The sequence below is a fragment of the Amphiprion ocellaris genome, chromosome 1 (assembly GCF_022539595.1).
Source record: "Amphiprion ocellaris isolate individual 3 ecotype Okinawa chromosome 1, ASM2253959v1, whole genome shotgun sequence".
NCBI classification, from domain to species: domain Eukaryota; kingdom Metazoa; phylum Chordata; class Actinopteri; family Pomacentridae; genus Amphiprion; species Amphiprion ocellaris.
In genome coordinates, this window is record NC_072766.1 from 28,699,553 (window position 1) to 28,721,947 (window position 22,395).

The 22,395-nt window shown below is 40.0% G+C and overlaps 1 protein-coding gene and 1 long non-coding RNA gene across 4 annotated transcripts in view; both read right to left on the reverse strand.

Annotated features, from left to right (window-relative positions):
• The window catches only part of phkb (phosphorylase kinase, beta), a 227,019-nt gene that overhangs the window by 22,555 nt on the left and 182,069 nt on the right, over positions 1–22,395 (reverse strand). For all 3 annotated transcript variants that reach the window (XM_023265994.3, XM_055012134.1, XM_023265996.3), the window contains 4 exons: positions 9,425–9,508; positions 8,448–8,552; positions 4,888–4,970; positions 4,130–4,220 (listed from right to left, as the gene is read on the reverse strand). In XM_023265994.3, coding sequence (XP_023121762.1) covers positions 4,130–4,220; positions 4,888–4,970; positions 8,448–8,552; positions 9,425–9,508 — 363 coding nt within the window. The remainder of the gene's footprint in view (positions 1–4,129; positions 4,221–4,887; positions 4,971–8,447; positions 8,553–9,424; positions 9,509–22,395) is intronic.
• LOC129349305 (uncharacterized) lies at positions 13,048–20,916 on the reverse strand. Its single transcript, XR_008602264.1, has 2 exons — positions 16,260–20,916; positions 13,048–15,845 (listed from the first exon to the last, which is right to left on the reverse strand). It is a non-coding gene; the product is annotated as an uncharacterized LOC129349305 (long non-coding RNA).

A 22,395-nucleotide genomic window follows, 5' to 3' on the forward strand; every position in this document is an offset into this window, starting at 1 on the left:
GTCCGAGTTGAGGGAAAGATGTATGGGGCTAAATACAGGGATATTCTTGAGCAAAACCTGTACCAGTCTGTAAGAGATTTGAGACTAGAACAGAGGTGCACCTTCCAGCAGGACAATGACCCAATATACTGTTAATGCAACACTTGAGTGGTTTAAGGGGAAACATATAAATGTGTTGGAATGGCCTAGTCAAAGCGTAGACCTCAATCCAACTGAGAATCTGTGATCAGACTCAAAGATTGCTGTTCACAAGCACAAACCATCAAACATGAAGGAGCTGGAGCAGTTTTCCCTGGAGAAATGGGCAAAAATCCCATTGGCAAGATGTGGCAAGCTCATAGAGACTTATCAAAAATGACTTGCAGCTGTGATTGCCGCTAAAGGTGGCTCTACAAAGTACTGACTGAATAGTCAGTGGGGGTGAATAGTTATGCACATTGATGTTTTCTGTTATTTTGTCATATTTTTTGTTTGCTTCACAATAAAACAAATAATCACATCTTCAAATTTGTAGGCATGTTCTGTAAATTAAATGATGCAAACCTTCAAACACTCCATTTTAATTCCAGATTGTGAGGCAACAAAACATGAAAAATGCCAAGGGGGGGTGAATACTTTTGCAAGGCACTGAACTTACATAGTATGACTTAAAGGGAGCATTTGACACATTGCAGGAGGGGGTTAACTGCCAAATTTAAACAGAGAGAATAGAATAGAATAGAATAGAATAGAATAGAATAGAATAGAATAGAATAGAATAGAATAGAATAGAATAGAATACATACCATGAATAAGTGATAACTTATTTTTAAAATATGCTTATTATATATTATCATATATATCCATCTGATACTGACTCTCTGGTGAGCTCTGCTGTCTCCACTAAGTCCTGAGGGAAATATCTGAAAAGCATTCGAATTCAACATGTTTGTGAATCATTTAGCAAAGTTTTCACACATTGTTTGATACAAAAAGAATTACCATGCAATTATGGCCACATGAAAGACACTAGCAAACAGATGCCTAATACATCTGTCCCCTACAGAATATCAGTCTAACATTTATTTTTCTTTTAGCGCTTTCTTGACCAATGGATTTGTCTCTTTAGTGGTTGAACCTCCTGGATGCAAGGTTAAGAGAGTGCTCACACTGAAACAAACACTAAAGTTGCAGGTTGTAAAACAAAATTTAAAAAAAAGGTTAAAAGTTGCGAAAGTGCTCTGTAGAGCTGAAGGGAGCTGCAGATTCAGGTGATAATGATGTGTGAATTTGTCACTATGAATGATCTCTTCTACATTACACGAAGCCATGTCAGCAATTGTTAATGTCAAAAGTGTAATAATAGGAGCAATTAAGAAAACTTGGGTTATGTTTTCATTATGTTTTATATGTTCACAGTGTTTCATTTTTTTTTTCCTCTAGCCTGGACAGGAATGTCCCTGATGAAGTTAAACAAAGCTACACGAAACTAACAGCTAAACTAGTTTACTAACTGAGGTTAATTTACAGTCATAAGTGAAACATCTAGCAAATAAGATCCATTTAGAACATGAATTTCCATTTACTACTCCGCCAAGGAATACAGTGACGATCAACGTTGGTTTGTCTGTCTGTCTGTCTGTCTGTTCGCAACATTATTCAAAAATGGACTAACGGATTTGAATGAAATTTTCAGGGAAGGTCAGAAATGACACAAGGACCAAGAGAATAGAGTTTGGCAATGATGTGACTAATAGTCTGGATCCATGGATTTGTTCAAGATTTCTGTAACATTGCGAGACAGCAGCACAGCGTCACTATAACTAGTCCCGAGTCCCATCAATTCCCGCCGCCTGCAGCATATTTAAGCCACACGATTCGGTATCCATTCATAACGTACACATGCATAACACATGCTTGTGCTCAGCGCAAGGTCATTTTGTTTGTGGGTGCATGAATTTCACATGGCCACATTCTATGTTGCCGTGATTTTTGACGATCAATAATATTGAACAAATGTTGCATTTCTAAAATCAAAACCAAAAAAAAATGCTGCATTTCTGACAATGCCATATGGGGGAATGAACAGCCTTGGCAGAGTACTGTGCTCTCTGAGTGCTTTTCTAGTTTGTAGATGTGATTCATCATTCTTTCACAGTTACCTTCTCTAATTTAGATAGCAATCATTCACAAAACTGTCTACAGGCCTCTGAAGTGAGTCAAAAGATCCCCTGGAGGAAAGGATGTTTCGACCTTTAGCTTCTCAATTAATTCACTGGCTAATTCCCTGACCAGCTAGTCTCCAGTTTGATACCTGACTGGCTGGACTGTTTGCTGCATATCATTCTTCTACCCTCTCTCCCCACAATTTCTGTTTCCCTCCATTGTCACTGTCCAATAATGGCATAAAATGCTTCTCCAAACAATTTTCTTTCTTGTCATCTAAAGTCATTCCATATATTTTTTTTGGGTCACGAAAAGGTCCACCCAAATACCTTCAATCTCCCTTTTCTAAAACAGCCCAAGCTCTTCGCAGCTTCTTCACCATTTACAGACAAACAACAACATTCAACCAAATTGAATCTGACAAACCAAGGCCAAAAGCAGATGAACACTGGTATTGCTATTGAAATAAGAAAGACCTTCAGATTAAGGCTTGGGACATTTTTGCTTATACTCAAAAACTGAGATGAAGCAGCGAGACACAATTTGTTGAAACATCTGTTATATGAAGCCTTTGTTTGTTTGAGAGACAGCTGTAAAATCCTTTGTAACTGAGCCAACAGGACAGACCAGGGGGCACATTCTCCTGCCTGACAGCTACGTTCATAAAATCCCTTCAGAATATACAAACAATCAAAATGATCAAGTAATACCAATGGTTATGTTGAAATAGTACTCCACTTGTAAGGATTTGAAATATAACAGTTTCTTACATCAAACTGATCTCCTGAGAAAAATATGCGAGTGGCCAGTGACACGTATGATCCCAGCTTTGTTAATCAAATAAATTCAAGATGATCACCAGATAAGTTTGCATGTTCTCCCTGTGCATGCGTGGGTTTTCTCCGGGTACTCCGGCTTCCTCCCACAGTCCAAAAATATGCTGAGGTTAATTGATCATTCTAAATTGCCCGTAGGTGTCTAGGGTGTCCCCTGCCTTCGCCCGAGTCAGCTGGGATAGGCTCCAGCCCCTACGCGACCCTAGTGAGGATTAAGCGGTGTATAGATAATGGATGGATGGATGATCACCAGATAAGCAAAAACCAAAATCCTCTGCTGAAACACACAATCAATGGCCTTTATGGTAGGTATTTCTCTACAATTTCATGCAATCCGTTACAATCAGCTAATGCCATACCACAAGCTATAACAGAATCAATGCAGGTCACTACAGGCCAGACACCGGGGTGGATCCCAGGAAGGCCGGGATGCAAACTGGAGATCTTCTAGAGATCCTCTATTTTCAATATTTTAAATTTATTTATTATTTTGACCAAAAATTTGACCTCCTTTATCTTGTAGAGGGTCATGGGGTGTTCGAGCCTATCCCAGATGACACTGAGAGGTAAAGTACGCTGCAATCCATCACAGGACTAACACCAAGAGACAAACAGTCATGCACGCTCACATTTACACTGACTGCCAATTTGTACTGTAGGAGGAGAAAAGCCGTGCAGGCACAGGGAAACCATGCAAGCTGCACACAGAAGGGCTTAGACGACTAGCACTGGCTGAAATTCAGAACCTCCTCAATGTGAGACGAAAATTCTAACCACTGTACCTCCCGAATGATATACTATAAATGGCTGCATTTATATAGTAATGAGATTTGAAGTGACTTGTGGACACATAGATGTCTAACTGACATGTGAATGTGTTGAGATGTGAACGGGAGAAGCTGGGATCAGACCACCAATGTGTCAGATGTTGAGATGATGAGAGACTCACTCTGCACAGTCACCCAATTATTTTGTTATTAGAATTTTATATATATGTATATATATATATATATATATATATATATATATATATATATATATATATATATATATATATATATATATATATATATATATAGTGTCTTTTTAGACAATTAGTGATTGTTACCTTGAAGGATTAATTGATATCATTCACTGGATTCACAAACCTGAAGTCTGTCGACATGAACTTTAACTCCGCCGATGTTGCCTTTCTTGAATGCGGCCAGCATGTCCAGGACTGGGTTGAAGCGGCTCCCTCTGGTGAAACAGGAGTAAAAATGCTTGCTATAGTTTATCTCATTTTCCTTTCATTATTAGTGCAACTGATCACGTTCCAACCACAATATCTATATTAAACCCAGTATTCCAATTAAATAAGCATAGCTAAAACTCCTGAATAAATCTGTATGTCATTGCTTTATTCAGTCATCTGTGACCCTCTGTACAGGTCATCATTCTGATCAATAGCAAACTAAAGACTATTGAGGTGCTTGCGTGAGAGATCATTGACTCATTCCAGCTGCTGCAATATGGCTGTTAAAGCGTTTGTAGCACATTTGACATATGGCTCCCAGGATAATGGTCAATACTGCTGTAATCAGCCCACCAGCCAGGCTATAGTGATACAAATGAGAAACATTATCACCAATTGGCAAGCAAACACAGTAGTACCTTCATAGCTATAAAGATAAATAGAACACATAGAGAGAGGTGGACGGAGAAAGACAGAATTGGCAAAATAAAAAAATTAAACTGATTGTCAAGACATTTTGTTGCAAGACCAAGGCAGTATCAGACAGAAAAAGAGAGAGAATGAGTGATGTATGAACAGATAGGAGAAGGGAGAATGCTTTTAGAGAGTTATCAGATGAGAGAAAGACATAAAAAAAACAGAAAAAGAGCTATTATGGAGTGTGTATACTACTTGATGTTATCCTCGCGGATGAGAACCAGGAACAGAGGACGCCCCTGCATCTTCCAGCACTGTTTGATGAACTGCAGGGCATTCTGCTCACAAAGACACACATAGACAGTAGTTCAGATTGACACAGATATGCTGCTGTTTGAGAGATTTCAGTTTCTATTTTTTCATGTACAGTAACTGAATCAGTGGTATTTATGAAGTTTAGCCCCCTTATTGTCAAACTGATCAAAGTTGAAGTTGTAAAGTTCTGTGATAAGGAGTTACACAGTATGTAAAGTGAAATTTGAAGGCATTAAACACACAGTTTGAATGTATTTAAATGGAATTGTGATTCTGTCTGTTTCATTCACTACAGCAAACATTTGTTCTGTACAGTGATCTATATGGAGATCTGAACCAAAATAGTGCAAATACAAGGTATGGCTTATTGTGTATATCATATAGCTTACAATAAATAACTCAACTGGTGATAAATTTGTTGCAATTCTTTTTCTAGCTCAATGGCAGCATCTTAAAAAACTATTGCTACCTGAGCAGATCTCTGAGTGGGCGCTTTGCCTGTATTTGATAGAGAATTGTGGGGAGAGATAGGGAATGGTATACCAACAAGGTCCCTTGCAGCAACTGAGCAGCGGACGTCACAATCATGTGGCAGTATCTAAGTTGCAATTATGTAACTTAGATACTGCTGCTCTCGGATGGTGTCACTTTTATTATTCCGACACAAACCACTTCCCAATGCCAGGTCACACTTCATACTGGTACGCAGGCTTTGCCGGTCTCAAGGTATTACTGTATAAGAGGGTATTTCGGTTTAGATTTTGTTTTCCCTCAGTAATACAGTTGCTACACATTTTATTAAACTGATACGATGATGCTATGTGAAGGTAATGAAGGTACAACAGCACCACCAGAGGTCAGTCTGTACTGGTGGAACCAGCAGCTGAGCTGAGAAAGATAATGACTACAATGGTGGGGAAAACACTGTAGGAGTGAAAATCAAAAATTCCTCTGACACTGTTTGAGGATGACATCTTGATAAGCATTATAGCGTGTGTTAATAACAGAATATACTAGCCAACAAAAATCCACCATGTAGAACCTCTTTCAGGGTCATTTTCAGGGGAGAATAAAGACCTACTCAAAGCTAGGTACATCTGAGCGTCCCTAAAAAACTGCAGTGCATGACTCAGCACTGGCTAGTTAAACTTGGAGAAAGCAATGCTGATCAGTAGGATTCAGGAGTGCCATCTTTTCTGACCTCTCGATGTCCTTGGTGAGTAGTAGTCTTCCCCTCTCTATCATTGCTATCAATAATCCATTTTCTGCCATATAGACAAACATACATAACCCTCCATTGTTGTTCCTTTCAGTGATTACTATTTGTCGTTGTTTTTGGTGACTTTGAATTAAAATTGCAGTCAAAGCTATCAGATGACACTGCAATGAAATCAGAGAGGCTGAAAGGGAAGATTCCAGGGCTGTTCCTGTACATTCATGCTAACTCATGCCTGCCCTGAGCTTGTTTATCAAAATGAATCTGCAACCATTGATGACCTGTTATAACTATAGCTGTGCCCCAAGTTTCCAGATGAATATTTGCTAACTAAACAGTATTTGGAAACCTAACACTGGAAAAAAGTCAACATGTTAGAAGTTCTTCTAAACAAATAGGGCATTCTGCATCAAATCATGGCTAGAGTGAGTTTCTAAAGAGAAAGTAAATGCCACTGTACAGATCCAGGCAGGTATCACAGGCAAAAATGTGTTTCATTCCTGCACAATGAGTAGTGTTAATATTTTGTATTTGTACCTTTACACTACCAGTCAAAAGTTTGGAAAAAACCTCATAATCAAAGCTTTTATGCATTTGTATTAGTGGTGGATGCGATAAAAAAATTAATCTAATTAATTACATGCTTTGTAATTAATTAATCATGATTAATCACATTTTTTTGTCAAATACCAATATTTGACACAAAAGTGAAGTTTTTGGGTTGACAGTTGAATCAATGAATAGACATATACGTGTTTATAATTTACAATGTATAAAATTAATACAAATTTAAAATGATACAAATGTAAAAAATTTATTTTGATGATTTGAAGCCTGGACTTAGTTAGGTTTTCCCACTGTATGGCACATAGCATAAGCACAAGTAGTTTAAGGACCTTCAAAAAGTTGAAAATCCATAGATTCATTCTGTTTTCATAGTTTCCGGGTCTGATAAATCGTGTAATTTTGATGGTTCTTTTTATAGGAAACAAAAATATTTTTTCAGAAACTAAAAGTTTAGAATTAAGTTATTAAAATACAGATATTTTTGTTGTTTAAGTTATTACTCCATTGAGGTTCCTCCTTCTTGGCAGAGTAATAATTTAAACCACAAAAATTTTCATCTGTCTACTACATTCACACATTACTGCAAACTCAAAGTGCAATTATAGTTATTATATTCAACATTTTAAGACTTTTTGTAAACTTTCAGTCACTTTCAGTTTCTCCCTATGTGGTCTATTAAGGGATGGCTACACCGTTAGCCAGTATCAGGACTGTCGTAGCTGACGTTAACTCTGGTGCTAACAGCAACATTTTTTGTATTGAGGTTATACCGTCAGCTTGAAGTGCTGTGGTGATAAGAAAACTCTTTGTTGCACAATGTGCACACAACCACACTTTTATCCAAGCTGCCATCGGGAAGATTTTTAAAAGAAAATTTTCCTAAAAGAAAACTTTCTGCCCAACAAGCTCAATGTGGTCTTGTCTTCCTTTATTGTTCACCAAACTTTCTTGTGCTCTGATGTCACTCCTGTGTATCTTCATGGTTGGCAAACAGACTTTAGGTTAATTCCACCGACTGAGCTAGACTGTTTGTCGGTGTTACTGGTGTGCCAGAAATTAGAGAAGTGAAAAAGGTGTGATTAAATGCGTTATTTTTTTAAATGCATTAATATTGATTATTAAATTACAGAAAAAATAATGTGTTAAAAAAAATAACACATTTAATCGCGCCTTTTAAAGTCCCAGCCCTAATTTGTATTATTTTCTACACTGTAGATTAATACTGAAATTAAAACTTTTTTGTTTCCAACATAAATCCATATGCATTCTTTTATAGTTTTGATGTCTTTGGTATTAATCTACAATGTATACAATAATTAAATAAAAACCATTGAATGAGAAGGTGTGTCCAAACTTTTGACTGGTAGTGCATATGAAAATATTTGCTTATTATCCTGAAAGCTGCAAGTGTATGCATTACAGTGTAATGGCTTAGAGCACTGATACCAAAACCTGAATCATAAGTCATTAAGAATAAATCAGCATTGGTCTTGGTATTAAGCTATGACTATGACTTTGTGCCCTCTCTGTGGGGCCAGTTAAAATGATTATGAACTCAAACCAAATAAGTAGATTTCCTGCCTTTTTCACAAATGTCAGACTCTTTACACCAGATAAACTGAATACATCTCAGCTATTTAAGTTCTACGAGGACATAAAAAGTAGCTAGCTGTGAAGCTATGGTATTAGTAAGCTCCATAACGTGACCCTGACTTACCTTAATGTCATCAATCAGCAGCATAACATCTTGGGACAAGTAAAAGTCACTTAGATCAAACACTATTGGGTAGCACACCACCGTCTTGCCCAGAATGCGATAAATCTAGAGGGAGACACACACACGCACGCAAGCACGCACGCAAGCACGCAAGCACGCAAGCACGCACAATTGCATTAGAAGATGGATGGCTCAAAAGTAGCCATGTATACATTATTCTGGGCAGTGTATAAAACATGCCATCAATCCTAGGATAGAAAGGGCACACAGAAGTTACACAACCACTTTGAATATCACACACACACATACAGTATATACACACACCACTGATGGAAATCTCTCTTTCACACATTTAGATTGTCACAGGGGCGCACACAGTCGTACAGACAGACTGATGATGAAAATGTCCTCTGGCAGTCTGCCATCTTTCCCATAAATGTTCCATTATAATATTGTCTTAGCAATGCTTGGGAGCCATGATTCATTTGTTCTGCTATGCCTTTGTTCGAGAAATCTGCTATAGCTCAACTTATTTGGTCGTGCTATGACCTTCATTTGGGAGAAATTGCAAACAACGTTAGCATGTGCACACACACAAACACAAATTGTACAGACACTCATTTCCACGGCCATATAATGTGCACATACGTGTAGAGAAACACAGACTGCCTGAGAGCAGCTTAGCATATTAGAATGCAATGAGTCCTGAGACTAAGCAAAATCTATTCAGCACTCACGGATGCATGCTGTGTATCTGAAGAAGAAGATGACTCTTGGAACTGAATATGCTGACTTTCTGAGATGTTGTCTTATCCTTGGAGCTCTGAGAAATTTATGCAGATCAATGGATCTATGTGGGAGGTGTGTCACGATGTTCCATGACCTGTGCAGCGGAGCTACACGGAGCACACATATGTATGTGCAAGTACTGGTATGTAGGTATATGTGAGTGGGTGTGCATGCATAGATTCAAATACCTTGCAGGTCCCAATGCACCCCACTGGCCTATCTGGACGCCCACTCAACCCCAGCTTCTTATTGATGGCAAGGAAACTATATGCCTGCAGAAAGAAACAACCACATATTCATGTACAGACATAAACAAATATCTTATCAGTAAACACAATATTCACATCTTCTTCCTGCTAACCTTCTAATTTCAGAGAAAATTACAATCTATATCATTATCTGTGTTTGCAGTGGCACTTCTATGAGATTAAAAACATTATATGTGACTTGAAATGTCATGCGGCACCGGTCCATTCAACATTGTAATGAAAGTCTGGGTCCAATATCTGTCTGTCCCATTCAGCCATTTTATGTTGTTGCAACTCATAAGCTGAAATTACCCCCATATGGCAGGGCCACCTACTGATATTAGCTCTGAGTAACGTTGTGAGACGTGACAGTAATGAAAAGTCGCTATGCTGCCATCAGAGCTGTGCTCTGCCATCAGTGAACCCATGCACACCCATGGGCACCACAGTCGAAGACGCAGTTGTAGTGAGATGCAGAGGCCCATAAGAAGACAATGAGACAGATCCAAGTCCACATTATAATAAATAAATTTGGTAAATATATAACATTTAGTTTGATATTTTCCATGTGAGCCACCTATCCAATGTCAAGCGGGTAAAAATATCCATCTTAAAAAATTCCTGGTGGTTAATGATGCTAAACTTGTTATTAGTTGTAAGGTAGGTGTAAGGTCAGGTGTTACTCCTCCTTAGGCATTTCAGCTTGTTTCATTTCCTTTGGCTCACCTGCAGGGCCATCAGCTGAAAGCCTCTGTTCACTGATGTTTCACTGCCTTCAGCAGCACTTCTTCCAAGGAGGAGGCACAACAGAGATGTCTCACCACCACCCTCTGCAGCTGCTCCTAACTGGGGGGGTAGCCCCTAAACGCTATCCTCACTCCAAGCTCAGAGCAAGTAGCTGGCTTTCTCTGCCTCCTTTGACAGTCCTCTATTTAAATTTGACCCTGTCATGCTAGCACCATGGAGCAGGTGAACCGCCCCAACTTCTATGGGGCAAATACTGGCTTTCAAACTACCATCGTAGCCATCTGCTGGTGATTTTGTATATTTGAGGTGCTTCATTTCATGGGCGGCCATTATGCTTTCTTCCCAGGAAATAGCAAGTTCAGTGATGAGGACCATTTTCTCAGATGCAGACCACATCATAATGTCTGGTTGGAGAGTAGTTCTTGGTATTTCTTTCCAACAAACCAATTGCTTTTTGAGGTCACATGGCAAATGCGGTTTTCAATGTCAACAGCAGCCACTTTACTGACCAAAATTTATAGTATATTTGTATTAGTGAGTCTTCAATTTCACACAGAAATTATCAATTTCAAACTTCTCAACTCTAGCTGACAAGTGTTGATTTTGTTGGCAGAAGGCAAGACTGCCATGCGGAGAATCTTTAAGCTGTATATAGTCAGCAAATTAGCTCTAACTCTGTGGATTGGTTCCCGGTTCTTCTAATATATATATAAGCTGTGTTAAACAAAAGCTAACAGGATGTGAACGGGATTTGGAAGTATTTGGTACAACAGTAGGTACTAAGCTAGTAATGCTAGCATGCTAATCTTTTCAGCTTGTGGTTGAAATGATAACCAGTGTTTAAGAAATTTCTCTTGTGCCTTCAGAAAAGCTAAAAACAAGACACCACCCACATTAAATAAATGTTTAGGAAAGTGTGGTAGTCACAGATCAACTTGTGGTATTTATTTTTGATAGTAAGTTTTGCCAATTTTTCTGTAAGGGAAACGTATAACAGTATTAATCATAGAGAACATTAAGTCTAAAATATACTTCCTTGTGGACGTGCATATGGCCAGCTGTGGACAACATGGATGTGTAGCAGTTCCTAGTATGCTGCCTTTCTAGTCCATGGAAGTTTACTTGGAGAATTATGCTCCTTAGATACACTGTAAGTCCCCCCCTAATGAGTTTATGTTCTTAATCGCTAGTTTAAAGTCTCCTTCATTACAGCATGATGTTCATTTTGCAAATGATGGGGTCCCATTTAGAGTGAAATAGACAATAAAGCAGGGTAAGTGTTAGAGCAAAGCTACCTTGTGATTGACAGATCAGTGCCACAAAGACATGGTGATGTTCTTGTGTTGTTGGCATAGACTGTATATACAGTCTATAGTTGTCAGTCAGATCCATCACCCACTCGAAGACCAAATGCCTTTCATAGCAGTGGTCCACACTGACATTACAATGGCTACACCTGACTTTTTTTTTAATATATATATATATATATATATATATATATATATATATATATATATATATATATATCTCGATGGTTATAACTGAGATTCATATAGATTGGAGGAGAGGAGGGATCCTTTAACCTAAGCCTGCTAACATATGTTTTCTGTTTGGTCAATACAAAATCCTTTTACACTATAATTCCATCTCCTTCTGCTCTCAGACTGAAGGCCTTTAGTTTAATGAAGTCCAAAGTCATGTCTCTCGGCTTGGCCTGGCCCCCCAGACTCAAGGTGAAAAATCTCAAGTGTAAAGTAAGTTTATGAGGTGAAAAATGCAAACATCAGCAAGGCAGGATGTCCAGCACACAGTAGAGGACTGAGCTTGATATCAATGCTCAACTCCAACAGTGTTTAGCAGACAAGGATGGATTCAGGGTAGGGTCAAGGTCAAGTTTCACACCTAATTGGTAGGCTGAAATTCTATAGTGCAAGTCAAACTAGAAGAAATACAACTTACCCACAGGTGCACAAAAAGCTGTAATCCACAGCATTGTAAAGCTTTTTGCACTAATTGTAAATTTAGTAGCCCAGATTCAAAAGAGCAAAATGGATAATAGAAATTATTGGCCGATTTTGTAGGCACCGCAGTATTTATGTGAAATTAATCACTACTTATTACATCAAAGGCCTCCCCATCTTGTCAAAACCGATGAGAGGAAAAGGTCATGGCCTCCTCCTTTAGCTGTCTCTGAAGTGAATTTAGAAATGCCAAGAAGGAGAATGCAGTAGCTACAGCCTATCAGTTTCACTGAGAATTTCTTTGGTGTTTCAGATAAAAGCTTCTTACCACTGTGTGTTGCCTGCTGTCAAAATGCACTGTCAAAGATGCAAAGAGAAAGAAGGTGGACATTGATTTCTTACCACGGCTGGATCGAAGCCCAGTGGTGTGACACATTCACCACAACTCATCCTTTTGGAGTGTGTGTGTGAGCTACGTGTTTAGACTGTTATGAACATATGGTCTTCGTGCAGCACTCCGTTTTTTGATGTGTCTGGTTGAGTGTAAAACCATCAGGGTGCTTATTCCCTTTGTGACAACCTATAAAATCTAAATTTAAATACTTTCCAATGTGTTCTATCAGGATACGACATCAGTACACCCACACACTCAAGTGGTGCTGTGGGAAATCTGCCCATCAAGCCCTCCCTGCCATATTCTTCCATTTCAGACCAGCAGTACATGACGTCAACCAAAAGGTGGTGCTATGCTACTCCTGTGTACATCCTCATTTGCTTGAGAAGCTTATGCTGAATACTACAGGAGAAAGCAAGGATTGACCTGATTAAAAGAAATTACACTAAAAGCGAGAAAAGTACTGTCTTTAAAAATATATATTTATTCATAAAGTAGAGAAATGGGTTACTGATTGGTATTGCAAACCACTGTTGTAACAGGTAGGGGGGAGACCTAGAGGAGAAAAGCTAGTGGAAGGTTGGAAGAACCTCTGCACTCAATACTTTCTGTGTACAGAATACCAATGAAGAATGACAACATAGAGGCAGCCTATCACAGCATCCTTTCAGAGACATTTCCACTGACCGAAGTACAAACAGTAAGCCTTGGCAGGCAAGAAACTTAATAGAAAGTTATACAAAAAAAGCTTGTATTTTACACTTCTGCAGCAGATATATAGTCTGAGAAAGTGCAACTATTTACTGACAAACTCTGTAGAACTTTTAATTCACCACAGGGGTATTCATCGGTTTGATAGCAGCTTAGATTGGAGTTCTCCTGCACATTTTTATCACTGCTGGGTTGGTGCTAAATAGTGTGAATGTAACTGTTGGAATCACAAAATATGATTTACTCGTACAGCAGATGCTGACATCGAGAGGTACTTACAGTAAGCTGCAGGTTAGGGTTCAGGATTTTGCATAATAGCTCAAAATCATGCTAACCCTAACCCTAACCCTAGTATTTAAAGGTGGTATAGTCACACAAAAATGGAATTTTGTACTAAAAATATAGTAATTTTAGAAAATTCCCATTGGATTTGACTAAAAACCACCTAAAAAAGAGCTATTATAGATTGTGTTGAAATGTAAAAAAAAGAGTGCATATTTTGACAACCATCTCTGGAATCACATTAGAATGGATCACTTCATGAGCAGCATGCAGAGGGGGAATGATTACAATGAACAACCACTTCTTCACTGTAACGGAAAAATAAAACACTTGGGCATTTTTCTCTGCAGGAACTTGCAGATTATTTTGGGGCAGCCCGACATTTGTGCGTGTTCTGTGAGAACCGTCCATGTAGGACCATTTTCAGGTTCCATTGTCAAGGGAGAAAAAAGTACTGACTGCGGGGTGGATACCTCTGAGCAACACTGAGAAACTGCTGTGCGGGTCTCGATGCTGATTGGATTAAACTCAGAGATGACAGAAAGCACCATTTTTTCTGCCCTCCCCATGCCCTTGTTGAGCCTTCTGTTGAACATCAGCATCAAAACATAACAAACCCTCCATTGTTCCATTTCCTACATGCCCATAAAACTACAGCTGCATCCACTAACTGCTATTTGTTGACATCGCAGTCAAAGCTGTTGGACCCTTCACCACAATGGAAACAGAAAGTCTGAAATGTCCGACAAGCCTGTTCCTCCACACACTAACCTCACCTTTCACCTGCCTTGCGTTTTTGCATAGGAAAGTTGCTTTCTGGAATTTATCAAACTGTTTCTTGTTTTTATATCTTTATCCACTAGCCCATCTTAGTCACCACACCTTACAGAGGGACTTGGTAATACAAGAACAAAATTTTCAGTGGTGACATGTTGATTTCTCAAGAAAATTATACTTTTGTAGAAATTATCTCAAACACAACATCCAACAAAAATGCTGCAGAAGCAGTCATACAGGGGTTACTAACTGGCGGACCGCAGTCTGGATCTGGACCCAGAAACCATCTTATACGGATCTGGACCTGTAATCAGTAAATTGTAATGGGATTTTAAATTTGATGGGTCGCTTTTATCTTACCAGCGCAGCTTTTCCAGTGTTTACGGCATTGGTTATCAGCTCAGGAAACACGCAGACCAATTACGTACGAATTCAGCCATCTCAAGTGATGCTACTCAGCCAATAAAGTCTCTGCAGCCACTAAACATTGCAGCTCTGCGTTCAGAAAACAGTTGAGAGGTGAGGGACAGACAAAAAAGAAAAATGAATAAAGCAACACTGAGAGGAAGAAGCTTTTTCAACTATGAACATAATCAAAACTAAATCCAGAGGTGAGTAGCCAAAAATTGTACTCAAGGGAGAGTAACGTTACTTCAAAATAATATCACTCACGTAGAAGTAGCAAGTAGTAATCCAAACAATCAGTCAAGTAAAAGTAAAAAAGTGTTTGGTGAAAAGACTGCTCAAGTACTGAATAAGTGTTTGATTGTAATGTCCAATTTATTTTTTAGAAATGATGTGATCAGTCCGAAAAAGATGTAAAATAATGTGCAAATTCTGGTATTTCCAAATCATAAAATAAAAAAATAGCAAAAATAAATAACATCTTTACAAAATGACATGTTAAGGCACAAGAAACACAAATTTCCAAATCTGTTTTTCACAACTAAAGCTTTTGAAACAAATACCTGTAGTAAGGTAACATTTTTATGTTTGAACAGTGCAAACTACTTCCAGTGAAAAGATATACTGTATACTGTATTTCACTTCCCTCCAAATAGCACAGGCTCAGTAGATAGAAAATAACATTACAACAAGGCAGCTTATGCACATACAAGTCTCTCTTTGCTTTAAACTGTGTGTGTGTGTGTGTGTGTGTGTGTGTGTGTGTGTGTGTGTGTGTGTGTGTGTGTGTGTGTGTGTGTGTGTGTGTGTGTGTGTGTGTGTGTGTGTGTGTGTCTGCATCTGTGCATGTTTGATCAAAACCTGCTTCTTCTTCACTTGGTGAAGTGACAGTTAAGCTTCAGCATTAGTTGGCTCTAAAGGTTCTTGCCACGAAGCTATAACTGTTTGGCAGTGTACAGTAGTCCTGCATGACTAAAAAGTCCCCATGGATCCAAAGAAGTAATTTTCCTCAGAGAGGCTGCTGCTGCTGGTGTTGACATCATCCCCATCTGTGTCTAAGAGTGATGTGTGACGAAGACAAGGCCTGTGGAAAGATAAATGGTTTTCAAAAGAATTAGGTCTGTGGATTGTAACTGTAACTATTCATCCAGCAGAACCAATTTCAGAAACTTATATCCTTTAGCCTCTACCTTATGCTAACATTGGTACATTGAATAAAACAACTAAACATTGATATGATAATGTTTTCTAACCAGGCTCTGGTGGTTGATTGTCAGTCACCAAAACCATCTTGAACATTCATAATTTGCGATTCTTGGTAGCTAACGCTAACTCACTCAAATAGAAAATGTATGGTCTGATTAGCTTAGTACATCATTTAATGAAATGTTTACACTAAAAGGGTCTATCTGAAAAACTCCTAAGACTGGTATTTTGGAACTTAACAAGACTAACATCTGCCTAACCACAGCAAAAAAGGAATTTAGGTAAAACTTACCGCACTATGTTTCCTCAGGTTAGACGTTGAGTTTTTGTATGCTGAAATGTTGGTTTGTTTTGGCAGACACAGAAGACACCACATTATGTAGCTGTTCTTTTGCACTGGGTGTACACAAAACATGCTTTGTATATGAGGCCATGGGTGTTCATCCTCTTCAGTTCTAGCACTGGAAACAGTAGCCTCTGTCATTTTTCTTGTGTTTTTTCATTCCCTGTGTGTCTGCTACGTGAGAAGAGTTTGTGTTGCTATGCGGGCCACAGTCTGTATGTGGTCATGTGACTGCAGGGGCTACCTCTGGTGAAACAGAGTCATGTGATTATTGTTGCTTCATCTGATTGGTGAAACACAATCATGTTGTAGATCCACTGGGGGCATCTGTCTGGCAAAATAAAGCATATCTTAAGCTTGTTTTATGCTTGCTGCGTCTGCAAGGTCCGTGCGGCTCCGTGAGGAAAAATTACGTCATTTTCGCACCCACGCCCCCTCGAGCGGCCTTTCCGTGCGGAAAATTTCCGCTCCACGCACCTCCACATTTTTCTAACCAACGCGGACGGAGCCGCGCGGAAAAACATGGCAGAAGGCCAGGACCTACTCCTAGCTGAAGTCTAGAAATACGTGCACTTAAACGATTCATCACACAGAGATCACCGTGGTAACCGGGTTATGAAGTATTCATGGTGTGAAATTAAAACTAACTGCTGAAATGCTTTTATTAGGTAAAATGCCGTGTTGTAAGTGGTGTAAACAATGGCAAACTTCTTCTTCTCTAGTTTAGTACTAGAGTAGACCAGGTAGACATGTGTTTGCAATACACTGCCCCCTGCAGTTTGGGAGCAGACGCCGCATGGAGTATAAATGCACACACGTTCTCTCGAACGGATTTCCGTGCAGCTGATTTCCGTGCGGCTCGTTCGTGCGGAAAGTATATTCCAGCCTTAATGTGGTAAATAAAAAAGTAACGACTTGAGTGTAGTCCAGTGTAACAGAGAAGCAGTTCTTCTTCACAAAGCTACTCAAGTAAAAGTAAAAAGTATGGCAGAGTACAACTACTAGAACTACTAAACTACTACTAGAAGTGCATTTTTTTTGAAAAGTTACTCAAATAAATGTAACTCGTTACTACCCACCTCTGACAAAATCTCGTTCCAGACTCACCAATGAGCTCCAAATGTGTTTGAGAGCGTCCCTGACACCATCCAGGCCACGATTCAAAATACAGGCAGGGGAAGCTGCAGCTCAGTTCTCCCATTAAGCAGCAGAGGATATAAGGGGAGTGGTTTAAGACAGGGAAAAATGTGAAAGTGTTCGATTGTTTAAATTTTTTGAGATTTAGTATTGTTAAAGATGTATAGAAGTTGGTTCAGGTTGTTCAGTCATTAATTTTTTCAAGTTCTGCACTTTATTTTAAGATATACAGTTATAACAAAAGTTATAATAAAAACTAAGAAAAACTACTAGGTTACATCAACATATATCACACTAATTCAAGTTAGACTTTATGATGTTCGGAACCTTTGCTTTAATAAATTGTCTCTGACTGGACCTCTTTGAATTTTAGTTGAATACCCCTGCAGTAGTAAATGTGAAGAGATAGTTCGTGTCTGTGAGTTTTAAAAACATAACAATGTACGCACTGTAGTTTCCCTGAAGTGCAACACCATAAGGGAGACATGAGTGGCTATCAGTATTTTTAGGGGAATACTCTTTGTTACCTTTTAAGTGTTTTAAATTGTGTCTGTTAAATGTAATTTTTTTTTGCATAGGATGGTGTGTAGGATTCTGCATTCTACATATTTCCATAATCACTGCAACGGAAGTGGTGAGTAAAAAAAAAAAAAAAAAAAAAAGACAGGGAGGCCAAGAGACCAGAATTTTATTTAGAAAACTTTCACTTTTTGTCTCAAGTGTCTCTTTGGGATGAGTCAAGGCATAGCTTTTAATTTGCAACATGGGAAGAAAATCAGCAATAAATGTCATCCAAAGTGACACCCACATTGACTATCAGATATGAAGCAGCTCAAAGAAAGGCTGTTTTGGACGAAGCAGTGTTTGGCAAGGGGGATAAGCTAGGGGTGGGAATAACACATTGCAAATGTAATTGCCACTCTCCCATCATCAGGCAGCTGTTGTCAACAGAATCAAACAGCCGCGAGACACGAGAAGGGGCGAGCAAAAGCAGCCTGCAGCACCGGAGATGGTGGTGACTCCGAGATAAACAGATTCTGTCGAGGAAGAAACGTCTGTCTGGGCTTCAGATTTAATATTCAGCACAGCACCCGCTCTGACTCACAATTGCATATCCATCTGAGAGGCTGAGCACCCACACAGCAGAAAGAGGCAGAGGGGAGAGAAGCAAAAAGTAACAGGTGTGACAGTTCAAAGGCAGATGATCGACCTGGAGGCGAGAGTTGTTTGGTGTAACGGACAAAATGGGGGCGTGGTAGGATGTCTGCCTAGAGGGGAGAATGGGGTTAGAGTTGCAAATGAGACGGATACAGCCATGGAGGCACAGAAGGCAGAAAGGCCTCAAAAAAAAACAAAAAACCAGACCCTGGAGAGATGACATGATAGGAGAAAATGGTTGTTTATAGAATGTGGCGTAGCGAATAGATGCTACACAAAAGACATGACAGATGAGGAACAGAGGCTAGGGAGGAGACTGGGGTTGGAGTGACGGATATGACAGAGGAAAGACAGACTACGATCAGATGGTAAACTTCAAACAACAGACATGCAGATGAGGGACAGCATCTTGAGGAGAGACACGGATTTGAGTGACGGATATGATGGGAGTAAAGCAGAAGCTGGTGTCATGGATATGACAATATAAATGGTGTAATCTGCAAAAGATGAAAGAAGCCAAGTGGACAGGATGAAAATGACAGCTAGTGCTGGACTTGTTACTCGTAGAAGTTCCAGTAGCTTCATTTCCTCCCCATCGCACCAACACAGTAGAGCTGCAGTTACAGATGCAATGAGCTACTGTCACCTTATTGGAATAACTGCAATGACAACTCTGTTGCTATTTCCAGTGTCAAATGCTGGAGGTGCTTCCATCCAAGTAAAGTCTACTTTTCTATGCCTTGACTATTCTCTCTTGTGGATGTACACACGAACAGCTGTGGACACCATGGATACGTAGATCTTGCTATTACACCACTTTTCTAGTCTGCGAGAGTGCTTAGAGTACTCCATTCCACACATATGCACTAGCTGGTTTGTATGTTTTCTGCACATGTGTAGTATTAGGACATAAATTTTGGCCTACAAGTGGATGTCTGAGGAGGTTTGCACTTACTCTCATGGACATCACGTCCCACATGCAAACCCTTGTGGATGTGAATAGTATAATGTGGGCCTTACCCATCCTATCTTCTTATTTGTATGCTGACTGGGGCTGGGTTTAAGAGGTGGCAGCTCAGAGTCTGACAAATTTATTACATACCCTGTCCTATTTTGTAAGTAAAAAGTAGTGCACAAAACACAGTTATTGTGGGTGGTAAAATAAGCATTTAATGATCAATCTTAAGTTTTACAAGTAATGACTTTTGTGACTTTTGCTGCTCAAAGATAAACCTAAATAGGTCCAATACGGGATATGAAAGGAATTACATTCATTGAAAAGACTCGCTGGTGGATCCAAATTTGATGAAATGCCACTGAACCCTTTTTGTAGATACTGCAGATATAGAATGAGAACCACATCAGGGATTTTTATAGCTCATAACTTCCATGTTTAGCATGTAAAAGCAGGATTACTGCTGAAATCAAAAACTATTCCTCATAAAAAGAAAAACTCACATTTTATTTCAATAGAATATGGTGTAGCATTCGTGACGGCCTTGACAATGTAATTTACATTAAAAAAGCCATCAACAGGAACTGGAGAAAAGAATCCAGCTTCAGTGATTGATAAACAGTAAGGAGATTTTTAGAAAGAGGGTAGAAAATACTGTTGAACTACTAACTGAATCCTTATTATTTTTATATTATTTTTGCTTATCTTTCTTCAATTAACAACGTACCATAATGCTGATGTTGATGCCTGTCAGGCTCCACATCATCATGTATTTCCTAGATTTGAAAGATGTTCCTCTGTGTTTTTAACATTTGGACTTCATTCAAGTTTATAGCTCTTTCAAATGTTCTTCAGAAGCTCTTTCATCCCAGTAACTGATCTGCTTGAGTTTACCTCAGGATTTTCAAAAACAAGAGTGAAACAGCTGTTATAGTCATAATGAGAATGATTCCAAATTTTCTGAATACCTCAGCATTTGGGATATCCTTCATCTCTTGAACAAACTTCTAACATAGCCTTCTGAGAACAAACTTGATAACCAGTCAGTATCATGCATGTCCAATTTGCCACAGTGATAGCTCCACCATTACACTGATCAATCAACACGAACAGCTACTTTTCTAATCTATCACTTCAACCACTCTGCAGCCCTGCTGTGACTGATGGGACAATCAAGGGGAAAATCTTCAGAGCAGGAACTCTGCGACTGACAAGCAGATGGACTGACTGAACCAAGATCTACTGGAATATTGATAGATAGCTGCTGAACTGTAATCTGGCAGACTGCAAGACTGATTTGTGCAGTTGTAGTGGTAGTGTGACGGTATCAATAATCTGTTACAGTTTCCTTCCCTTAAATTTTGTCAGGCTGGCTGCTGCCAGGCCTAGTTAGTGCCCTCCCCTCTCCTTCCTCCTGCCTGTTAGGGCAGCCCAGCAGCAGCACAGAAGGAAGCAACAGGTGTTCCCCATCAGCCAGCTCAGTGGGCGCAACCTAATCAGCCTTCCCCAGTCCACTATTTAAGCAGACACGACCCAGCTCTCAGTGCTGGAGCATAAATGAAGAAAGGGGAAAAGAAAACAAAAGAAGACAGTGAAAAGAGAAGAAGGAACGACGTGTCCCTGCTGGACTTTCCCCCCGTTCCTGTAAAGTTTGCCGTCAACACTGGACTTTGGACTCTCTGAGCAAAGGAGACACCCGCCTGCACCGACTCCCCCCTTCTGGTATCGTTTGCCACTCACCTGTTGCTGCTCTACCCAGGCTGCCACCGCTGTGAGCCGGTTCTTAGCATCCCCAGTATACTCGTGAGTTTATTGTTCAAGTAGAGTTATAGCTCTCGTTAAGAGCACTGCCGTTTGGAGACGACTTCTGTTATAGTTACCTCTCGCTACTCTTGTGAAAACAGCCTTGGTTTTAGTTAGAGCATCTGTGAGATTTGTCCTTTCCCGCCTGGGTGTTATCTACCGCGAGTAGGGATACAGTTTTGGTTCCGGTTACAATTCCGCCCGGCCCTTACGTGCCACTAATGGATTCTGAGCCTAGTGCGCTCTTTTTAGTTCCCTGTATGTGTTGATTTCTGTTGTTGTCCACAAGGACCTTATAAATAAACCTGAGTTACACATTATCTGACTGTTCATTTCCTGCGCCTGAGCTCACACCAAAACCCTCCCTCGTAACAGTATGCTCCAGCCAGACATGAGCTCAGCAGGCAAATTTAACAGTTGGAGCCAGCCCGAATTGGAGCCAGCAGGCTCAAAGGCTGGCTCAGCTCCTTCACCATATCCCCTAGACATTTTCTTTACGAGTAAGGAATACAACGAATATTTCGACCTCCAGCTCCAGTTGTGGGGAATGTGGACTAAGGCTCTGGATCAGGGGCTCAAAGACGTGTTGGTGTCTTTGGGTCACAAGGCGGCCGCCAAGATGCCCTGGCTAACGAGCCACCTGCCTGATTATGTTTTAGAGTTCCTGAACTCTCCCTTGCCCTTCGTGAACCAGCCTACCTCAGCCACATATTCAACCTGCACTCCACCTGCTAGCCCCCAGCCCACTAGTTTCCCCGCAGATCCTGTTTCCCCTAGCCCCCTGGACGATGTTAACAGCAAGTCTCCTTTCGATGGGACCCGTCTGGCTTTTAAGACAAGGCCTGGTCGAAAGCGGGGTTCCCGACACCGGAGTCCCCAGTCACCTCCCATCTCCGTCTCCTCTAATGACCTGTGCTCTTTCTTGCTCGATAGAGCACTCGGACTAGATAATTTCCACCCCAGCCAGATCAGTTCCCCACCGGAACCCGGTCCCCAGTACCCTGACGAGCCACCCTCCAGAAGGTCTTCCAG